This window comes from Lacerta agilis, chromosome 3, assembly GCF_009819535.1.
Source record: "Lacerta agilis isolate rLacAgi1 chromosome 3, rLacAgi1.pri, whole genome shotgun sequence".
NCBI lineage: Eukaryota > Metazoa > Chordata > Lepidosauria > Squamata > Lacertidae > Lacerta > Lacerta agilis.
The window spans coordinates 27491541-27512312 of NC_046314.1; the positions used below are offsets into that span (position 1 = coordinate 27491541).

The window sequence follows — 20772 nt, forward strand, 5'->3', positions numbered from 1 at the left end:
ATCTGCGCCCTCGCCAGGAATCATTAAAAACAAAAACTAGGAACAGCTCTCGGGGGGAGGGATAGATACACACACTACTACTGCACTACTATCACTACAACTACGACTAGTAATAATAGTGAGGGGGAAAGGGATGTGTGTGACTGAGGAATAACAGTAATACCTTTTTGCAAGCCACGCGCGCCGTGCAAGGGGAGAAACAGCGCCGCCTTTCCCCCCCATCTCTCCTCCCACTGGGCGTTTTCCTCCCTTCGCTCCAGGAGGAGGTGGTCCCTTTAGCAAAGGGCGGAGGAAGCAGCCCTTGCCAGGAAGGAGACGAACAGGCGGCGGTGGCTGCAGCAGCATCTTTTGGGGGGCGGAGGAAAGGGGGCATCGCCATGGGGTCGGAGTCGCTGCTGCTGGACGTGGCCAACTGGAGCACGATCCTGGCTTGCGGGGTGCTCAAAGTGCCGCAGGGAGCCGCCTTGCTGGCTGCCAAGTCCGCCCGGGGAGTCAGCCTGGAGAGTTTGGTGCTGGAGCTGAGTGGGCAAGTAAAGGGATCTTTTAAAGTTCTGGGCTTCGTTTTCTCTTGGGTTTCGGAGGAGGGAGAACTCCCGTTTCTTTCTTGAGAGTTTCCTGGCGCTGAAGCACGCGAGGTCTTTCCCCCTAGGGCTGTACAGTACTTAGTGTTGGGCGGGGGGAAGCACTCTGAACACGCCCAGAGGCAAGGCACTCCCCGTTATGTTTTCATTTCCGGAGCTGCTTTCAACTCAAGTTGGCATAGGTCGGGTTCCTGGGCGGGTCTCGCTTTCAGGCGCTGTCTACTCTCAGGATTAGGCAACTGCGTTCTTGCATTTCACGGGGTCCGACTAGATGACGGTTGGGGGACCCTTCCTAGTCCACAATTCTATGATTGCTGTATCATGTGTGGCCTGCCCTGCCACCAGATGATTCAAAAGTTCCCGGGCTAAGCGGAAGAGAAATGTGAGCATTGGCTCCTGTTTTCAAGAGACGTAAACGTGGCTTTAATTTGCGTGATGGCTCCCAAACGGGTTTTCTTTTCTTTTCTTTGGGCAACTTTGAAAAAATAAATAAATGAAGTAACAAGTAGTATGCGAGCATGTGCAGATTTCATTCCCTGTATTGCAGACTGGCTCCAGGTAGCCTCTTCTATATACCGGTAGGTTGAGCTCCCTGGAGCAGAAGGTGTGGTTTTCCCACAAGCCCTAATGTATGTATTTTATGTATTTAAAAGATATGGTCTGTTTTATTAAATCTCTTCTCTTATGGTTGGGTGGATACTTCCAAGGTTGTTTTGCACAGAATAGCCACCTTATTCCAGTGCTGTGGACTCTACAACCACAGCCATGCTAATAAAACACAGAAAGCAAATACAGTAATAATAAATCCTTAGCTGTGTGTGTGTGTGTGTGTGTGTACACACTGTACCCTTTGACCACATGCGAAACATTCTTCCTCTCAAAGAATTCTGGGCGCTGTAGTTTAAGGGTTGCTGGGAAATAGAACTCTGAAGGTTGGACTACAGTGCCCAGAATTCTTTGAGGGAACAAATGTGCTTTAAAGGTACAGTCGTACCTCAGGTTACGTACGCTTCGGGTTGCGTACTTTTCGGGTTACGAACTCCGCTAACCCGGAAGCGCAACCCAATGTGCGCGCGATTTGTGCATGCACAGAGCGTTTTTCGCAGGGGGTTTTCCTGGTCTGTGCATGTGCAGAGCGAATTGTTCGGGTTACGTCCTTTTCGGGTTACGTACTGTAAGCCGGAATGGATTAAGTACGTAACCCGGGGTACCGCTGTATAGCTTGTACCACACAACCCTTTTGTGCTCCAGTGCAGTTGTGCTTCATAACCCACAGATTAGGTTTATTCATGCCCTGTGTTTTTAAGGGCTAAGTCATGTCTTGCCCTCTGTAACTGACCCTTATCAGGTGGATTGAGGAGATCACGAGTGATTTGCCCACCTAGAGCTGAGAGGGCACTTGTGGGCGGGGGGGAGGGGCACCGCAACTATGGCGGAAGGATGGGCAGACACTGAATGTTGTTGTTGCTGAAATTTGAAAGCCCAAAGTCCACCACTGTAGTTAACTGCTCTGCATCTGAACCGGGGCAAAGATATTGAAACGGAGCCTGTGTTCCTTTTAAGTGTGCTTAAGGTGGAAATTGAAATTGTACCTTTCCGTTTCAGCTTCCTTGTATGCCTGCGGTATATGAGTTACTACAATTATCCTCTGCCGACGTATATAGAATATCCTATCATCATTGTGCAAGGTAGTGCATTGCTCCTACCCACCAATATTGCAGCATCGTTTGTTTCTCTCGCTCATGATCAACATATTTGTTTGTTGTGTTTCAGATGTCATTCTTTTGCTATTTGTTCTTCATTATGATGGCAAAATGAAGCATGCTTTGCCTTACACAGCCATGTATCCTTTTAACTACCTGTTTGCTCATTTCCATTTATAAAGCATTTCTGCTGGTTCTTTTTGTATTCCATCCTCTTGAATGAAGCAACTATTTTTCAGCGCACATTCCTGATTTGATGTGCACATTTTTCAGGATCTTATTCAGGTGTTTTCTAGTGGATTAAGGTGCAGCATTTGCAATTGATTCACTGTAATGGAATATAAGGGCTTTGTGGGAAAAGTTCAGGTCCAGCATGAACAGCCTTTCTTTTAACTCTTGGGATTCTTTTATTTTTAGCTTATGTGCTGTGCTTATAATTAAAATCAAAACTCTGTACCAGGGTAGAGCAAACTGTATAAATTACACATAAGAATATTTCCATAATTTGCTTATTTGGTGTAATTACAAGGGGTAATTAAACCCTATCCCCTCAAAAGAGCACCCTGTCCAAATTCCCCTCTGGGTTCTGGCATGATGAAGCATTGCCTACCTTTTACAGCATGATCTTCATCCTTTTTGAGCCTATGGGCACATTTGGAATTTTGAGTGTGTTTTGGGGACAAGCACAAAATGGCTGCCTGGGAGGCGTAGCCCACAACATGGCTGCCCGAGAGTGGTGTATCCAATCACAAAATTTACAGCCTTGGGGCTAGAAACCCTTTGTGGTGATTTTTACAGGCTACCTTTGCAATTTAGTAATTCCTTAATTGGTTTTTAATTCATTCCTTAAGCTACCTTGAGAGGCTACATTTCTTGGCCCGGAAAGACAGGGTGTAACCCAGTGAACTTAGTGAACCCAGTGAATTTAACCCAGTGAACTACCAAGTGCCATCATCCTTATGCAACTTAACCTCAAGATTAGATTTGTGGCAGGATGGTACATGCTAACCTTGCAGAAATGGATAGTTGACCTGGCTATGGTAAGTAGTTGGAAGGAACGCACCTATTGCCTAGTTTGCACATCACGGTAAGCCAAACTTTGGCTCACCCAGATTGCGTGAATGCGCAGGCTTCCAGAGGAAAGCTTACAGCCACTTTTGACTTTTTAAAATCCTGCACCACACTTGAGCTAACCCACTACCCAGATTGGTTAAGCTCTTTCCTTGCTAACCTCAAGCTGAATAATAAACACTGGCTACAGCTCATGGTTAGCAAGGAAAGAGCTGGAACATAAGCCCAGGTTTGGATGACACACTAAGACAAACCATGGCACAGCTCAGTGTGGCAGGAAGTAAACAGAACAAGCTTCTCATGGTCCAGTTGAGTCACAAGCTTGGCATGCACATCATGGTCAGCAAAAGTATCCATATAGTCTCTCTTGTTTAATGCAGGGTTTCCCAAACTTGGGTCTCCAGCTGTTTTTGGATTACAGCTCCCATCATCCCTAGCTAGCAAGATCAGTGGTCAGGGATGGTGGGAATTGTAGTCTGAAAACAGACCCCAAATTTGGGAAACAATTGTTGAATGTTTCCTGTTCTTGGTGGAAAGTTTCCATTTGCAATGTGGGAAAGTGGTGGATTGCCAGAACCCAGTGACCTGGCTGTTGCATGCTCCATTATCTTCTCCCCCCCCCACCCCCTTCACCTAGATTAAGATATACTGTATTTTTCCATGTATAAGATGCCCCCTATTTTGGGGGTCTCAAAAATACACAGTCTACCCTCAGCAATATCTGTGTATAAGATGTCCCCTAATTTTTGACATTTTTTTTAGGGGGGGAAACCTAGTCTTATACACGGAAAAATATGGTATATTGTAAAACATTTATGCACATTTCTTGTTGAAATTAACTACTCTTCCTGCGTTCACCTGACGACTAGTGCTTTAAATTGAGCCCCAAGCAGTGTGGAATTAAAAGTGTGTGTGCTTACTAGAGCAGTGTTTTTCAACCACTGTTCCGCGGTTGCCTGGTGTGCCGTGGGAAAAATTGTGTTTATTTGATTCCTATTCAAGAGAATTACTTTATATATAGTCAATATAGGCACAGAGTTAAATTTTTTAACATTTTCTAATGGTGGTGTGCCTCGTGATTTTTTTCATAAAACAAGTGTGCCCTTGCCCAAAAAAGGTTGAAAAACACTGTACTAGAGAATGGGCCACCCATGAGTCAGATACTTCTCCCCAATTGCTGGGCATTGCTGCAGCGTTTCTTACTCCTGAAAATCACTCATAGGCTCATTCTCCTACTGCTTATGGAAAACAAGGAGGACCTTAAGCTGTCTGTGACACGTTAAACATTTGCTGAGCCAAGCCATTTTAACAAATTCTTCATTCCGTTTCTTGCCTTTGTGAGTGTTGCAAGAGCCATTCAGATTGCAGCTAGCTTTTTGATTTTTGATTTTAAGTAAGAGCGCTGAATCTGTACTACTATAAAGTTATAGGTAGGCTTCACTTGACAAGATTGGAGAGGGGCTGAGATTGACTATGTTTGTATTTTAAATGTTTGGGATTAAGCAAAAAAGCACGCTTAGGTTTGCAATCCTAGCCCCCTTTACCTGGGAGTTAGCACCACTGAATTCAATACAACTTACTTCTGAGTGGACGTGGTTGTGATTGAGCTGTTAAGTATTCAGAAGTTCAGAGTACTGTAGATTTAAATCTCAGCTCAGAGTTAAAACTCTCCAAAGCAGCTGATTTATCCTGAATTGGGACATTTTTCCACCACAACCAGTACTTCCCACTCTATCCCTTTTCCTTCCCTGCAGAACTTAAGCACTGTAATCAGCGCTGCAAGTAAACTTGTGCAGCTTCGGTCTCTTTGGCGGACGAGAGATTCTGGGCAAGTGAGTGCCACGACTTGGAGTCTAGCCGTATATACCTGTGCAAGTAAGCAGCTTCTCAAACTTTTAGCTTTTGTTTGCTAAATACAAATGAAGCAAGCATGCTTAAATTTGATGGCTCTCTAGAGCCGCCAGCATCAGAACATTTTCTGATGCAAATTACCCTGTGCAAACTCCCGGTTCAGTTCTGCCCCCCCCCAAAAAAACACACACATCCTTGTTTTGATGGGAGCAGCTCATGCATGAAATAGAATTGCCTCCAAAATTGTGTAATGCAAACATCCGAGTTTTGTGCTCAAAGGAATTCCAAGGGAAATTAAAAGTTTGTCGGCCTAATAACATTTTGGAGGTGGTTCCCTATATCCTTATACAGAGAGAAAATGAATGGAAATTGTGGGTGTCATTGTACTGAGAATGCCATCTGTCTTTCACCTGCACTGGAAATTCTGCTGGGAGTGGTGTAGAAACTACACACAGTGAATAAAGTTGACTTAAACGGGCTGGATTAGCTTGCAATTTTAATGTGAAACAAAAATTTGAATCGCACGTGGAAGGAGAAACACCAGAGGAATGCAGAATTATCAGCAAAACATCTTGCGTAGGGGGTAAAAATGGTTCTAAACTGAGCCATTTCATTTATCTTGGGGAAACTACAGGTTTCAAAAGGCCAGTATATTTGCTTGACAACTCTCTCCTTTTGCCTGTTTAAAGTGTGCTAATATGCTCTCTTTCAATTGCAGCCAGGATATTTACAACAGTAATGACAACAAAGGATGTTACAGGTAATATTGTAATGCCAGGTGATTTGTGTGTGTGGCAATTTAAAATTCGTTTCGCTGAGAACTGTCCTCAACTGGTCAGCAAATACACTGACACATTTCCATCAATAGCAGTAGTGCAGATGGTTTTATGCTACCTGGTTACATAATTGGGGAAGCTTAGAACAGAAAAGGCTGTCATTGGACCAACGTCTTTTGATGGTGAGAGAGGCAAACTTTTCAGCCAATGGACTTTATCACACTTGAATAGAGAGGAAGCAAAGTTTGCCCAGCAGACAGAACATTGGCTACAAACACTGGGTCACTCTAGTTTGCATCTGTAATTAGCACCTGAGGTTCACTTTCCATATTTTTGTTGCACTGGCATATACGGTAGTTCAGAAAAGACATTTTTTTGGGGTGGGGGGTGGGGACACAGAATCTTGCAAATATCTGGTTTATGCTGTATCTCTTTAGGGGGAAATGCTTGAATTGTTTTGGACAAGTCAGTCTCTTCGGACCTCTACTTTGCATTTTAAACGGAAGGATTAGAAGCATCTACTGTGGGAATTTGACTTAAAATCCTCTGCATATAAATTCTGCAATTCAAAATGATTTATATTAATGTTGCACTTTCAATATTGATATTGACAAGGCAGGTGGAAATGTACATTCCAATCAATCTGCCACTTTGCAGGCGTGGATGGCAGCCGTGCGATTTGCATCAGGCAGTGCATGTCACAACCAGCACTGCGCATTATGTTGCGGTTAAGGGGATCTGTAGACAGAAACCGCATTCCGTGTGTGAATTTTGCCTTGTGGGATGCATGCAAATTAACACAGTTGTCAGGTATTTCAGTAGCTACCGTGACGACAGGTTGGCATAGCTGTGATTATACCCGGGAGTTTCTCTTAGCTTCTGGGCTCAAATATTGGCCTTTTAAAACCTTAAAGCGGGGGTAGTTAACCTGCAGGCCTATGTTGCTGAATTAAAACCCGCATCAATCCCAGCCTGTATGGCCAGTGGTCAGGGTGATGATAGGAGTTGTAGTTCAGCACCACCCAGAAGGCCATGTATTAGCCACACCTGCCATTAAATGCTTTGGGACCAGGCTATATGAAAGACTACCATTGCCCAGGATTGAAGAATTCGCATTCAAAGCCTTGGGCTCTGATCTACAAGTAAAAGTGGTTAGGTTAGCATCAAGGACAGGGCCTTCTCCATGGTCGCTCTTTATTTCTGGTATGCCCTCTACAGGGAAAATTGTATGGCACAGATCTTTAAGAAAATGCTTTGAGGCTTTAAAAAATATTTGTGTGTGTGTGTGTGTTGTTGTTTTTAGAACCGTTATCCGTAACCGTTTTTAATACTGACAGTTTATACTGCTTTAAATCATAGAATGTTAATATTGTCTTCTATTGATCAATTGTAACCTGTCTTGAGAGTGTGTATCCTATGAGAGACTAACTAGAAATATAGTAAATTAATTACATTACATGCAGTAAAATGGAGAAAAACAAAGCAGTTTTTAACTAAACACTTCCCCCCACAGTTCTGGTCCGTTTCATAGTCATGATGGCTCTGAATATATGGGTCACAGCAACTATACTGCACTACAGGAAGCCAGCAAAGAAGAGTGATTAAGATGATGTTCTGTCTATTTTAAGTGGTCTGGACCGAAAGGAAGAATGAAACCAATATATGAGACAGCACGGTAAATTAGGACCAAAGTTACCACCAAGCTTCAGTAAACCAGCAATCCATTTAATGGGAAACTGCTGATGTTTCACACACTAAAGGAAGTTGCCACTATGAATTCAATACAAGTTCTGATGTTTGTTGGCATGCATACACTTGGATGTATTTTATAAGAAAATTTTAATGGATTGCCGAATGTGTGCCCATATACAATTATTGAAATACTAAAGCAGCTTCTTATGTCTCTCACTCTCCCATCAAATACCTGTTGCCAAACGTAAATGCAGTTGTAGCATCCCTTTTTGTCAAATTCTAGTTATGTGTAATACAAGCATTGTTCCAGGGTATGAGGTTGTAGCACCCTTAAATGTATTAGTTGCTCTTGCATCGGCCCCTTACCAAAAAACTTAAGTTGCATAGCTAAAGCGTATGTTTCTGAGGTTACAGTGTGCTCTTTCTTGCACACAACTGGAATCTTACCTCCTCTACTTGCTCAGTAAACCTATTGGTCCTGCCTGCTGCATAGTAAGTTGGTTCTCAAGTTTCATGGACTGCAATAATAGTTTAGAATAGCTAAGTTTCTTTGGGCTGGGGTCTTATTCTTTTACACATCCAACTTCCTATTGGTTAGCTGGTTCTCAATATCTAATGGGTGCCTGTAAAAGAAACAACAGCCTACACAAATGCTTTAAGCATTTCCAAAATAACGGCAAGAATGGGTTTGTTTTGGTTGAAATACACATTTAACTCCAGGAATATAAACCCCTTTATAAACTTGCCTGAGCTGGGAAAAACAGCTGCTTAGGCTGGCTATCTAGGATCCAGTGGCATTTTTGAGTGACAGTTGGAAAAGAGTGGCAATGCTTCGTCACAGTTCAGAAAGCATATAAATATAAAATCCTTTATTTTGAAAGGCACTTTCAGAAATGCTTCCAAATATGTGAAAGCAAGCAGCCATTCTCTACTTCCCTGTGGAGCAAGGAAAAGGCAAAAATGGTGTTTTGAGCTGAATCTGTACAATTTGAATCTATACCTTTTTGAGCAAGCCAAGCCATGAAAACTTTGCATGACTAGAACCTATTTTAAGTCAATAAAAGCTTTATATTAAACACAATGCTTCTTGCATGGTTTAAATCTATGCTTGGGGAAAATAAACCTATGGCTTTATCTGCTGTAGCAGTTGTACATTACCGAAGAATGAGTACCATAAATTTAGTCTTAGCGCAAAGGTAAAGGTAAAGGTACGCCTGACCATTAGGTCCAGTCTCAGACTCTGGGGTTGCGACGCTCATTTCGCTTTACTGGCCGAGGGAGCTGGGTCTGCAGACAGCTTCTGGGTCATGTGGCCAGCATGACTTAAGCCGCTTCTGGTAAACCAGACCAGTGCACGGAAATGCCTTTTACCTTCCTGCCGGAGCGGTACCTATTTATCTACTTGCACTTTGACATGCTTTCGAACTGCTAGGTTGGCAGGAGCAGGGACCGAACAATGGGAGCTCACCCCATTTCAGGGATTCTGTTGACCTTCCGATTGGCAAGCCCTAGGCTTTATGGTTTAGACCACAGCGCCACCCCCGTCCCTTAGCACCAAGGTAGAAGATAGTATTTCAAGGTGTCATTCCTTGGCAAAGTGCCCTGCACTGCATTATGGGATAAATACTAACTAGGAACTCCCATTGTGTGGAAAGCTTTAGTGTTTTAACGTGAAGAGAAGACTTACTACAAGCTGGTGTGTGGATGGGGGCTGTTGCCAAGCAGAGCAAATTGAAGAACCGAAGGAAGCAATCATAAAACAATGCAGGCTTGCAAGATCCAGTCCAAAATGCATACATTATCAATGACTTGTCAATTTGCCTCAAAGGGTTTTCCCAATTATACAGGCAGGGAATCCTCCTGGATTGGTGTAGCAAACAAGCCATCCTCTGGATGTTAAGAGAATTCCCAACTCTCATCAGTCCTAGCTAGCATGGTCAATTGGGATGATACGAGTTGGGAGTCCAGCAATATCTGGTGCTCGTCATTCTTGTTCTGAAGATACTTCAGTATCTTGTGCCACATTTCCAGCTAGTTCAAGTGCAAAACCTAGCAGTGCCCACGTTTACTCCCTTGGACCAGGTACAATGTGGAAGTTGTGTCTTAAGCAGCAGCCTGTTCTCAGAACAGTGGGATACAGAAAACTACAAGCTAGGTGCATATATAGCAGTGTTATCAACTGCATGACAAACTACTGGTACCTTTTAGTTTGGAGAAAAGCAAGCAGAGGGAGACACAAGTGAGGCATATGAAATTATCCATTGTGTGAAGGTAGACAGATGAGTTAGCAGACTTCCTGTGGCTACTGGATGATGGGCCTTGGGTAGCAGGGGCTCTTAAGGAAAGTATTGCCAGGTACCTTCCTATCTGAACATCAATCCATTTCTGCCAAACTTGTGGGGAAATTCCCAACGACTTGTTCAATTTGTGGCTTTTTCTCCAGAACTTTCAGAGATACTGCATCTCTAAACCAGGAATGGGAAATCTCTGGTCTGACCTCACCTTAACCAACGAAGTCTTTAAAAATCCAATGGTCTTTCTTTAAAAAAAAATGCATCCATTCAGGGGGCTCTGGTACCATAGGCAGCATTGGGATATTGGATTTAAGAATATGATCCCACTGCTAGAGTATGAGACTGATTTCCAACTACCATCTTCTGCCAAGAGGGAGCTGGTCCCGGGCCCACCCATTTTCCTGACCTAAGAGTGAGTGTCTGTGAATTACCGTAGTCAGATCCAAGACATGATGGTGGCAAAGGATGGTCTACGTAGGTAAGAGAACAATCCTGCCAATCTTTACTAAGACTGAAGCTCCATTGTGCTCAATGGGATTTACTTCCAACAAAATATGCAACAGAATAGTTGTCCATGTCCAATGCTTTTTAAAGGAACTGATTTGAACTCTTCCTCATGAGGAAATAGGATGTGGCCTCCTCTTCTCCAAACCCCCCCCCCTTTCCCTCAGTGATCAAATTTGATAGCTGTCCCTTCAACCTTTGGATGGTCCATTATCTTCTGGCAGATTGGCTCATACAAACACAAGTCCTGAATGTACCTGTGACCTGCTATTCTTCTGCCAAGCTTGAGCGCTTATGCTATTCTCTGGAAAGGACGTGAATTAATGCTTCACTCTCCTTTTAATCAGGCACAGAACATCATCTGATCTTTCAAAAGGTGTTACACAAAGCTACATTTAAACACAGGGAACATTTTGTCCAGCTTTGGTTAGCTGATTCCAAGAATTGTTAAAAATGTATTTCCCTATAAATGTATGTAAGCAACATTTTGTCCTTCAGAATTCTAAAATAACAGTTCTATGCAAGATGTTCCATTTGGATATTTCAATTTATAAAAATCAACTTACCAACATCAGGAATTATTTAGTCTTACTCAAATAGTTTATTTAAAAATATATATATATATTTCTTCCAATTCAGAACTTCCCACAAATAACAATTTTATATAAAATATGTATGCCTTCAGTGAATGGAAACATTTTTTATTGTATACATGTTTAAAAATAAGATTTGTATGCAAAATATGCATTTTTAAAAATATGCTGTACTCTCACTATTCAAAACAAGCAGGCAAAATGATAAACTCTTGCTGTGCCATTGGGGCTTAAAGATAACTGAAATGATAAAGGTATATTTTAAATTATGGGATGCACAGCTTCTCATACCTAGTGTGTGTATAAACAGTATAACTGAATATATGATTGGTGAGTCACAGTGGTTTAGTGGAAAGATGTACTTAAAGGCCCAGACCACTGCATCTTCTTTCCATGCGTGACTCAGTGAAACAAATTCTTACTCATTTCAAGGGGGTTTGAATGACAGAAGATCCCAGTTTGTAGTGAGCTCAAACTTGCTGCATTCTACTGCACAAGACCTCCTGAAGCAACTGAAAACTACAGGGGAGTGGGGTCCTGTTTGGTGAATTGTACCAATTTTTTTGGGTTGAGATGTTAAATACATCTTGGTTCTCTCCTTTCAAATACCTACTAAGGAAAACAACCTAGTGAAATGTCTCATTTCCTTCATTCAAATGTTAATTCTGTATTTCATTAGCACTAGCACACAACATATATATGCATATATATGTAAACATATGAAAAGAGAGAGAGAGAGACCAAGGAGGAGGCTACAATAGTTCTTTTTTCTTTTCCTTTTTTACTGCCATGTTTTAACATTATAGCATACTGTAGTTGTATAAAACATGCATTTTTCTGGATAAATTATGGACACGGCATTAAAAATCTCACATAAATTATATTTTGTACAAAATCAAATTTTTTATTTAAAAAAATCTGATTAAGTGCCTCTAAGGCCCTTTCCTCACATATGTTCTCAAAAACACACAACTGAAATTATCTTCCTATTCCAAATGCTATGTGCTGAGAGAACAGGATTCAAAAAGTTTAAAATACATCTACAGTATGTTTCAGTTAAGGATTGGTGACAGTCCTTAGATATTGTGTGGTGAAAATGTAAAAATAGTATGCAAAAAAGAAAGGCAGAACGATGTTTTGCAGCACTTAGTAAGGGTAATATAAAATCAATGACTAATACTGAGGTTTGTACAAAGGGTGGATGGGAAGTTATGCCTAAGCATGAAAGCTATATATTAGTTCTAATACTACCAGTTCATTGTTTTTGAAATCAGTACTCAACTGACCCCTCCCTCCCCTCCCCATTTAGATATACATTCAGAATAGACTGACAATGATATAAACTATTATATTGTAAACATAGTGCACTATATTGTTCTGCCACAAAGCAAAATTGCATCCTAAGAGCTGGCAAACCTCTGCATCCTTTATCTCTCTTAAATATCTAGAATGGGCACAGACTTTAAGGAAATGACATTAATTTAAGGCATTCAAGACTGGTAAAAGAGGACTGCCCATTAAGTACTAACTGGATATATACTTGGAAGTTATTATATGTAGCTGCTGAACACAGACATGCAGCCTTTGATATACAGATAATGAATGGCAAAATTCAACAGTATGGCTTTATACACGTGCATAGTTGCAACTGCAGGTAATGGTATATGAATAATATGTATAAAAAATAAAGTGGAAAGTTTTTTTAACCCTCTTGCAGCATTACAGTACAATATACATATTTACACACCAAAACACATACACACACAGTATAATGGTCACTTCTTTAAGATGCAGTCTTCATCAGTGTGTCAGACCCTCCTTACTGCCCTTTCTTCTGGCAAAATTGCTGGTTGCATTTCTCTATAAAAAAAACCGACCAAGAGATGGGTTCATCACGTTTCCCCACTCCTTTTATTCCTCTTGTGACATGTAGTGCGAGTCTTTCCCAGAGAGAATTTGTAGAACAGAATTTGAGAGTATCCTTGTACTATTTACCAACCATTCCTAACTTGCTCAGTCATCCAGAGGGATTACATTAAAAAAACAACACAGGAATTATTAGTATGTTGTATTGCAGCAAAAAAACACACGCCTCTGTAAACTTCTTATCTATTTATACTTGAACTGTCTTTCAGAAACACCTATATATATATTCGTAACCCCAGGAATATGATGGTTCAGTCTTATCAACTCCAATAGTGATTGTATTCATAGGAGGCAGTTAGCTGAAAAAGAATTAAAAAAGGATCTAGTCAGTAAAATCTAGAAAACATATTTAAAAACAGTGAAATTAATTCAATGGCCTATAGGCTCCCAAACAAGATCCAAGCCAAAAGCAGCATTGGGAAATTGCTGGACCTCCCATCAGCCTGGGACAGCCTAACAGGTCAAGAGTGTCTTACAACCTGCTTTGAAATCGTTTGATAGGACATCTCGTTGATCTCCTGTTCCCTTTCTGTCTTTGTTTCCTTCTTCCCTTTAAACAAACAGCAGTGGGCACCAGGCAAAATAAGTTTTTCAAACAGCTCAAGGGCAGCAGGCATACACAGTCCTCCTCTTCCTGGTTTTAAGGGGATTTTAACCACCATTACCCCCTTAAAGGGTTCAAGAAGAGACTTCTGTATCCCTTAGTTTTGAGCCCCATTTTGCTTCCAATGTGAATGCAGCTGCTGAGTTGTGGGGAGGGTGTGTCTTTTTTGCTTTTAGCAGTTCCTATTTTCGTATTTAAAAAGCTACTAAAGTAAAGAAAAATACAGGTATTTCGCCAAAAAGAAACTCTGGGTTGAAAGTCTTAGCATTTCTTGGGCGACCAGGGTGGTGGAGTGTCCCAACATCCTCCTCAGGGATGGCCATGTTTGCTTTGGGGAAATAGGAAGCCTGGCCATATTTGGGGAATGAGGCCTGGCCCCATCCAAGTCTATGGCCTCAATGACAGAGATGTATGGTGGGGAAAGGGAAGGAGAGTAGGGGCTGGGGAAAGACTGGAACTCTACATCCCTCCCCTTCCTCTTAAACAGGATAGGTTTTTGCCTAGGAAAAAAGTGGAAATAGTTTCCAATGAGTGTGGGTATCCAACTGAGCCAGGAGGTTCTGGATGAAGCCAAGGTATGCCAGCTTAACTTCTTCATATGTGTCTTGGTCAGAAATAAGTTAGCGCATGTCTCTCCTCTTGGCTCAGCTGGGACCCAGCCAGCTAAGCCAAGTTTGGTTGACCTTAAAACAGGTGTAAACCCTGAAATTGGGGAGTGTTCCCTACGGGCATATTGCAGTGGGACCAGAGAGAGGGTACTTTGGCTAGATCATAAAACTCTCCAGCTTGGTCACATGATCTTAGAAGCCAGCAAGGCTTGTTTTCCCTCTGCAAGGCTTGGGGCAGCTTGGCCAGCACTTTACGCTACCTTAACTCACGCTGGGGCTTGCTCTATGCTAGCTTCTTGTATCGAGGTTTGGTCCCTTCTATCACGAATGAGCTGTTATAAAAATAAAAATGGCACACGGATGCAAAAAAAAAAGCATACCAAGTTCTCAAGGCACTACCAAAGAATGCAATACAGTACGTATGCAAGTCATCAGCTAAAATAAAAAGCTGCACCACACTTCAAAACAGATATATGTTGCTGCCCACATTTGAGCCTGGAGCAACATATAAAAAACATAAAACATACAGATTTTTTTAAAAACAAAACATTTTTTGCAGAAAGTTAGTAATACACAGTTGAAGAGCATCTTACAACACAGATGGCCATGTGGGTTTTGATGACTACATTTTCAAAATACTTCAGAAGTTAGATGCATGCATCGTTAAATATTTTTTTGCGTTTGTCGTAAAATTGCTTTTGGGAGCTTTTAAGCTGGCACACTTTGACTGCTGGGAGAAATCCAAACAGCATGCTTCATTTTAAGAAAGTCAATCCATTCTCCTACAGATAGTCACCCATTTACCTCTTCAGAACAAACACATCGTTATCATCATCATCATCGCTATCATCAAGATCGTTATCGTTCCCAGCATCATCAATATTAAAATCAAAATCAAAATCAATATCATCAAATGACCAATCCCAGTCTCTACAAGCCACATCAATTAATCTGAAAAATGAGGTTTTAAAGTTTATGAGCCACAGTCCAATAAAAACAATTCTTAATATGGCAATTAGTGCAACTTTCTCCTGATGCATTAATGGTGACATATTGGCTGCAGTGTAGAATCCATATACACCATTCCTGTGTGCTTTCTTAGCCCTGTCTCATCAGTAAAGAATATGCAACTAACAAAGCATAGCTTTGATCTGAAGGATTGCACACACATCCTGGAGTATGTCATGTGGTGCTTTTCCCTCCTAAGAGTGGATTAGTAGTATTCTGACATAACTTAACAATTGGGTGAACAATATTCACCTTAAAACCTGGGCTTTAAGTAAAAATTATGGGCCCTGATCAAGAAAGCCGCACTTAAAACATACACAATAGACTTATGAGCTGCACAGATTGTAGCTAACTTTATCTAGATTGGACTACAGCAGCTTTTGTACATTTTATATTTGGCAATTCAATAGCCTTTTTGACATGAATATTCCCCATAAAACTGAAATGTTACTTTATATAGGGCACAGCTGACAAGGCAGAGCATGAAATGCACAAACACTGCATTTCATGCCATTCTAACAAAACAATATTTATTTATCATTAAATGACTTTTTTATTTTTCTGCAAATCACTGCTGTAATGAAATATGGAATAAAAGATAAAATAGCAGCATAAACCAATACAAAATCATTTAAATTTTAAGGACGTGCCTGTTATTGTTTACATCAATTTATTTCCCATACTCCACAAGAAGCTAAATAAACTGTGGGCGAAGTAATAAAATGCTGCCAGGACGCCGTGCTTTAGAGACCGTCAAAGAAAAAACTAAAATTGTCTTATGTGAACTGTCCAGTGTCGTAATCTAAAAAGCAAGAAGGGAAAACCAAGGATATTAACAATTTCCCACATGCCACTTTTTACCTGGTAGGAAAGTCTTTCTTTTCGCTCGGGGGGGAGACTTGGATAGGTTTAATTGGCCGTCTTAATGATTGGTTTGGCTGTATTTTCATGGAAGTTCTTGGTGATGATCGTGCAAACGGATCTGGTGCTGGAGCCTTTTTGGGAATCTTTTTCCCTAGGCGGCTAACCCATTTCTTCTGTTCCACTGTGGAACTGGCTAACAGTAGTAGATTCTTTGCAGTTGAAATATCATAATTTACTGAAACACATTAAAATCAGCAAAATCAGAATACATACATATGTACTTAAGATCCTCAACTCCCCTGGTGAAATCAGGTGACTCAACTTTGGCTTAACTCTAAAAAGATGAAAAGCCTTGTTGAGCAGTGGTCAAATGAGCGGACAGACCATATAAAGCTAAAGTTCCATCTGGAACAAGTCCAAACACATAGGGCACCTTGTTTGATTCCTTGAAGACAGAAAGTTTTAAAGCCAAGGGGCACAGAAGTCATGTTAGCATTTATCCATGTATTCAGAACATCACAGCACATCCTTTTCTCTCCATTATATTTCATATGTTTGTTTCTTTCAGAGTTGTGAAAGAAACAAACAGTTCAAAATTACAGAGCAACTTGGTTTATACGCAATGCTAAGACAGTTTAGTACGGTAATTTAATAAGAATAACCACGATTCCTTTGATCTTCTGAACCCTCCCTAGCAGCTTACTGTGATTTGTTTAGTATCAACAAATCATAACCTGAGCTCATAGTTTGTTGTTCATTTACAAACCCTGATTTGTTTTAACTATGGTTTCAGTGTTAGGTGAAAACCCAGCACTCTTCTTTAAACCATGGTTTTTTTTGGTCTTCCCACCCTGGTTGCTCACTATGCTGCAAAAGACACGAGACAAGAACAACTAGAAAACAAACTGAACTTTGAAGAAACAAGCCATGGTTTGCATGCTCATCTGTGATTTTTTAAACAGACCATAGCTTAGTGTTGTAGGTGAACCAGGTCACAAACCACCCACACATCCCAAATGCATAAAGCTGACTAAACTCACTTTCATAAGCAACCTTGTTAGCATTTCACAAGACAGAAGAGTTGCAGCTGACTCTTCTAATAGACCAATTCATTTTATACTATAGTCATACTAGGTACCTTTGCAAGGTGCAATAATCTCTTCCTTTTTATCCATGTGATCCTTATGACATTTAATGTGGCAGCGGCGGCATTCCAAAGCAGGAGGAGGTTTGAACATGTGCCATAATGGCTTCATACAAGCCTCACAGTTGGTTGGAAAGTGATACAGAGTGGGTATAAACTCATGGCCTTTGTGGCAAATATAGTTTGACTTCTCCCCTGTGGAATCCACAGGAAATTCTTGCTCCTTTTTGCTTTCTCCTTCATTATCATACAGGATCTGGAATCAAAAACAGAAAGAACTGTATCAGTAATACTTGGTACACATGAGGCATGTTTTACAAAGGGGAAAAAATTGGTTGCACTGCAGCACAAACATAAACAGCAAACAGACAGCAAAAAACAATGAAAAAGAAAGTGAAATGATGTCAGATGGGTAACACAGTTTGAAGCATCCCATCTATTATTCACATGCTGGATGTGATGGGCTGAATGCAGAGTGTTCCTTCTGCAAACAGGAGGGCTGCCTCTACAAGAAGAAGGGACTGAGATCCAGCAGAAGCTCTCACTAGAGGGAGGGAGGCATAATGTGTTCTGAAAGGTCCCAAACCCTCCAGAGCAGCATTTCAAGGGAAGCAGGGAACGAGGAGGACTGAGTGAAAATCACCTCCCTAATCCTCTCTTCCATGAAAGCATCCTATTGAGGTAGACATACTCCCCTTTCCAACTTGGGAGCTCACCTGAACCAGCCCAGAGATACATAAACGGGAATGACATTAATGCAGAAAGCAGCCTCTTGTGGGGCACTCTGATCTCCACCCATTTAGTAATACAAGACTTAATTTTTCTGCCATCCAGCTCTACAGTTGAAGAAAAATAGCAACTCCCAATCCCTTTATTTGGTTACACTTCAGAATATATTTCAAGTGAAACTATACCATGTCAAGTGTATTCTGACTATTTAAGGAATGCATGACATCATCTTCTACCCTCTCCCCCCTTTGTTGTTCATAATTTTTAAAAGGCATACCTGGAATATCCTAGGAATATCTTTGGAATCTGCTCTGTATACATCTGTTTGTGTCACAGGCCGAACATGGAACAATTTGCTGTAGCAGCACACATGCAGAAAGTAAACGGAAATGTAAGTGAGATAGGAAACAGTAATGTAAGCAATACTAATCTATGAAACCTAATCTATGAAAGTCTATGGAAGCTTTCCCTTCAGTAGAGTTCAGTTTGGACATGAAATAATAATTTAAAATTAATGCACCTGTGTTAATAATACAGTATTTTAAAGATTTAGTAGTGCAAATTCTACAATCAGTACATTTTTTTAACTGGCAAACAAATATTACTCCAAGTAATATTTGTACTCTTTTCCTATGTATTCTTTAAACAAACAGCAATTGAAAATAACAAGAAATGGATGTCATATGTGCATGCCCTCTTTAATTAGAACGAAGGATCAGTTAAGTCTTGACCATTACAGTGGTACCCCGGGTTACGTACTTAATCCGTTCCGGGTTACAGTATGTAACCCGAAAAGAACGTAACCCAAACATGCATGCGCAGACCGAAAACCCCCGAAAACGCTGTGCGCATGTGCAAATTGCACGCGCTTCGGGTTGCGTTTCCGGGTTAGCGGAGTTCATAACCCGAAAAGTATGCAACCCGGAGCGTACGTAACCTGAGGTACAACTGTACATATTTACATAATAAACCTCTGTGATTAGATGGCATGAGGACAGAATTATATTAATTATTTCTTCATTATAATTATTAAAAAGCCTGGCTCACCTTTCCATCACCTGACAGTATAATGATGTCAGGTGACCCATTTTTCCTCTGTAGTTATTCAAGTAGCAATACAGAGCAAAAAGCAAATCAGGCAAGGCATGAAGTTTCCGTCCATCAGCTGGATAGGCAGTGTCCAAGCCCTGCTTTGGGCAGGGGTCAGTTGTGCCATGGACTTCCCCATGGGGAACCCTGCCATGCAGCCAAGGACCTCTGTAAACCAGCCGACCCTTGTAGGCTTGCTCTATTGCCAATCACTTGACTAGCAGCTACAAGAACCCTCCCTTGTCAATTAACAACTAGGAGGGCACTTTAAGGGGCAATATTTGGGAGAAATGATCTCATGGGCCAAACTGGGATCCTTGCTGGGTCTAATTAGGCCCACGGGTATAAAACATCACAAAAAATCAGGGGGGGGGGGGAAAGAATTTTAAAAACATAGCAAAAGCTTTCCCATTGGAAAGATCTTGTAAAATAGAAGCAAAAAGATAATGTCACAAAACAATACTTACTCTATGTCTAACACCATGTAAGGATTTGATTGCTCTTTATCTTGTTCATTGTGATAGAATAGTATTTTCTTGCTGCTCACAATTATATACTGTTTTTTAAATTAAAAAAAATGTAAGTAAACACAGGTTGGGCAACAAATTTTCACTTTGATATATACATGCCATTTTTCTTCCATGACAATACTTTCATAGGATTAAACCACATCACAAAATGAATTACTTAAAAAGTTTGATAACTAAAGCTACTTGCCCAACAAAGTCGTCTAACCCAGTAAATGCATTGTTATGATTTATGTTGCGATAGTCACATCAAAAACAATGGGTAAAACATCATCAAAACTAAATAAGCAAAAGAACAAACTCTTTAAGATATGATGCAGCAAGCATGATAAAAGCTCAACTAAGTTACAAAAACAAAATCCCAATGTACTTAAGTGTCTAGTCTTTGAGCCAAGTCCTTCATTAGCTTTAAGATTGTAATTGGATTTCATGCTCATGGATAGCCAAAATGTGCATATACAACCTCTCCTCTCTCAACCCACCCCCGAATCTGTAGTGGGCTCCACTTAGTGTATGCCTAGTATATAGTACATACCCCAGTGGAAATTTGTCTTATTGTGAATTTCTGTTTGAGGATCCAGGTGGAAGACGTTCTAGAGTGGGGTGGCACCTCCTACTGGAGGGATCAGGCAGGGTCCTCTCAAGTCTTTCGCCTCTTTTCCGGGGGGGGGGGGGGACGGACGGACTGGGGACCAGAAGGTCATCCAGTCCAACCCCCTGCAATTCAGGGATCTCAACAGGTGGTTCCCCCATCCAATTTGAAATCATACCGGACCCTGCTTAGCTCTGCAAATGTGCTTGCAGTTTTATTGCTGCAACACCAGGAGCGGGATAACTCCTCAAGCCCAAATGAAATATTGGGCCACTCAACTCACAGGAAGAACATGGGCAACCAAAATGTAAAGAACATAAAACTAAACTGACAGAAGAAAATACAGAACTACCCCTCCCCCTGCCCCAAAGTGACAGGTGATGTCTGAAGATGGGAAAGAAAGCAATTGGGGGAGGGGGGAGGCTAGATTAAGAGGTACTCACCTCAGCAGATGCAACCAGTCATAGGGAACCAGTCAGCCATGGAGGAACTAGAGTCAGACAGATGTCCACAGAGCAACCACCATGGCACGGAGGCACAGAGGGAGGACAGGACACTATTGTGTGGTAAGCCTGCCTCTCCTCACAGGCCCAACAAAAAAGAGAGGGGTAGCCAT

The 20772-nt window shown here is 41.3% G+C and overlaps 2 protein-coding genes across 2 annotated transcripts in view; one reads left to right on the forward strand and one right to left on the reverse strand.

The window, feature by feature from the left end:
- Nucleotides 1-330: 330 nt before the first annotated feature.
- On the forward strand, nt 331-8755 carry SLC66A3 (solute carrier family 66 member 3). Its single transcript, XM_033143110.1, has 7 exons — nt 331-526; nt 2187-2269; nt 2355-2424; nt 3267-3324; nt 5110-5230; nt 5925-5966; nt 7496-8755. The coding sequence occupies exons 1-7, from the start codon at nt 378-380 to the stop codon at nt 7585-7587; spliced, it is 615 nt and encodes a 204-aa protein (XP_032999001.1). The 5' UTR covers nt 331-377; the 3' UTR covers nt 7588-8755.
- Nucleotides 8756-11050: 2295 nt separating this feature from the next.
- The window catches only part of ROCK2 (Rho associated coiled-coil containing protein kinase 2), a 54090-nt gene continuing 44368 nt past the window's right edge, over nt 11051-20772 (reverse strand). Inside the window, exons 9-14 of the mRNA XM_033145371.1 lie at nt 19505-19604; nt 18226-18304; nt 17214-17475; nt 16073-16310; nt 15008-15154; nt 11051-13290 (exon numbers count right to left, since the gene is read on the reverse strand). Of these exons, the coding sequence (XP_033001262.1) occupies nt 13287-13290; nt 15008-15154; nt 16073-16310; nt 17214-17475; nt 18226-18304; nt 19505-19604 (830 nt within the window). The 3' untranslated portion in view covers nt 11051-13286. The remainder of the gene's footprint in view (nt 13291-15007; nt 15155-16072; nt 16311-17213; nt 17476-18225; nt 18305-19504; nt 19605-20772) is intronic.

Bases quoted from the DNA above. Each gene is read 5' to 3' on its own strand.
- SLC66A3 (XM_033143110.1), top strand. From the start codon at position 378: ATGGGGTCGGAGTCGCTGCTGCTGGACGTGGCCAACTGGAGCACGATC. The intron at 2,270-2,354 runs GTAGTGCATTGC...GTTGTGTTTCAG, and splicing joins TCCTATCATCATTGTGCAAG to ATGTCATTCTTTTGCTATTT. The intron at 5,967-7,495 runs GTAATATTGTAA...TTCCCCCCACAG, and splicing joins GACAACAAAGGATGTTACAG to TTCTGGTCCGTTTCATAGTC.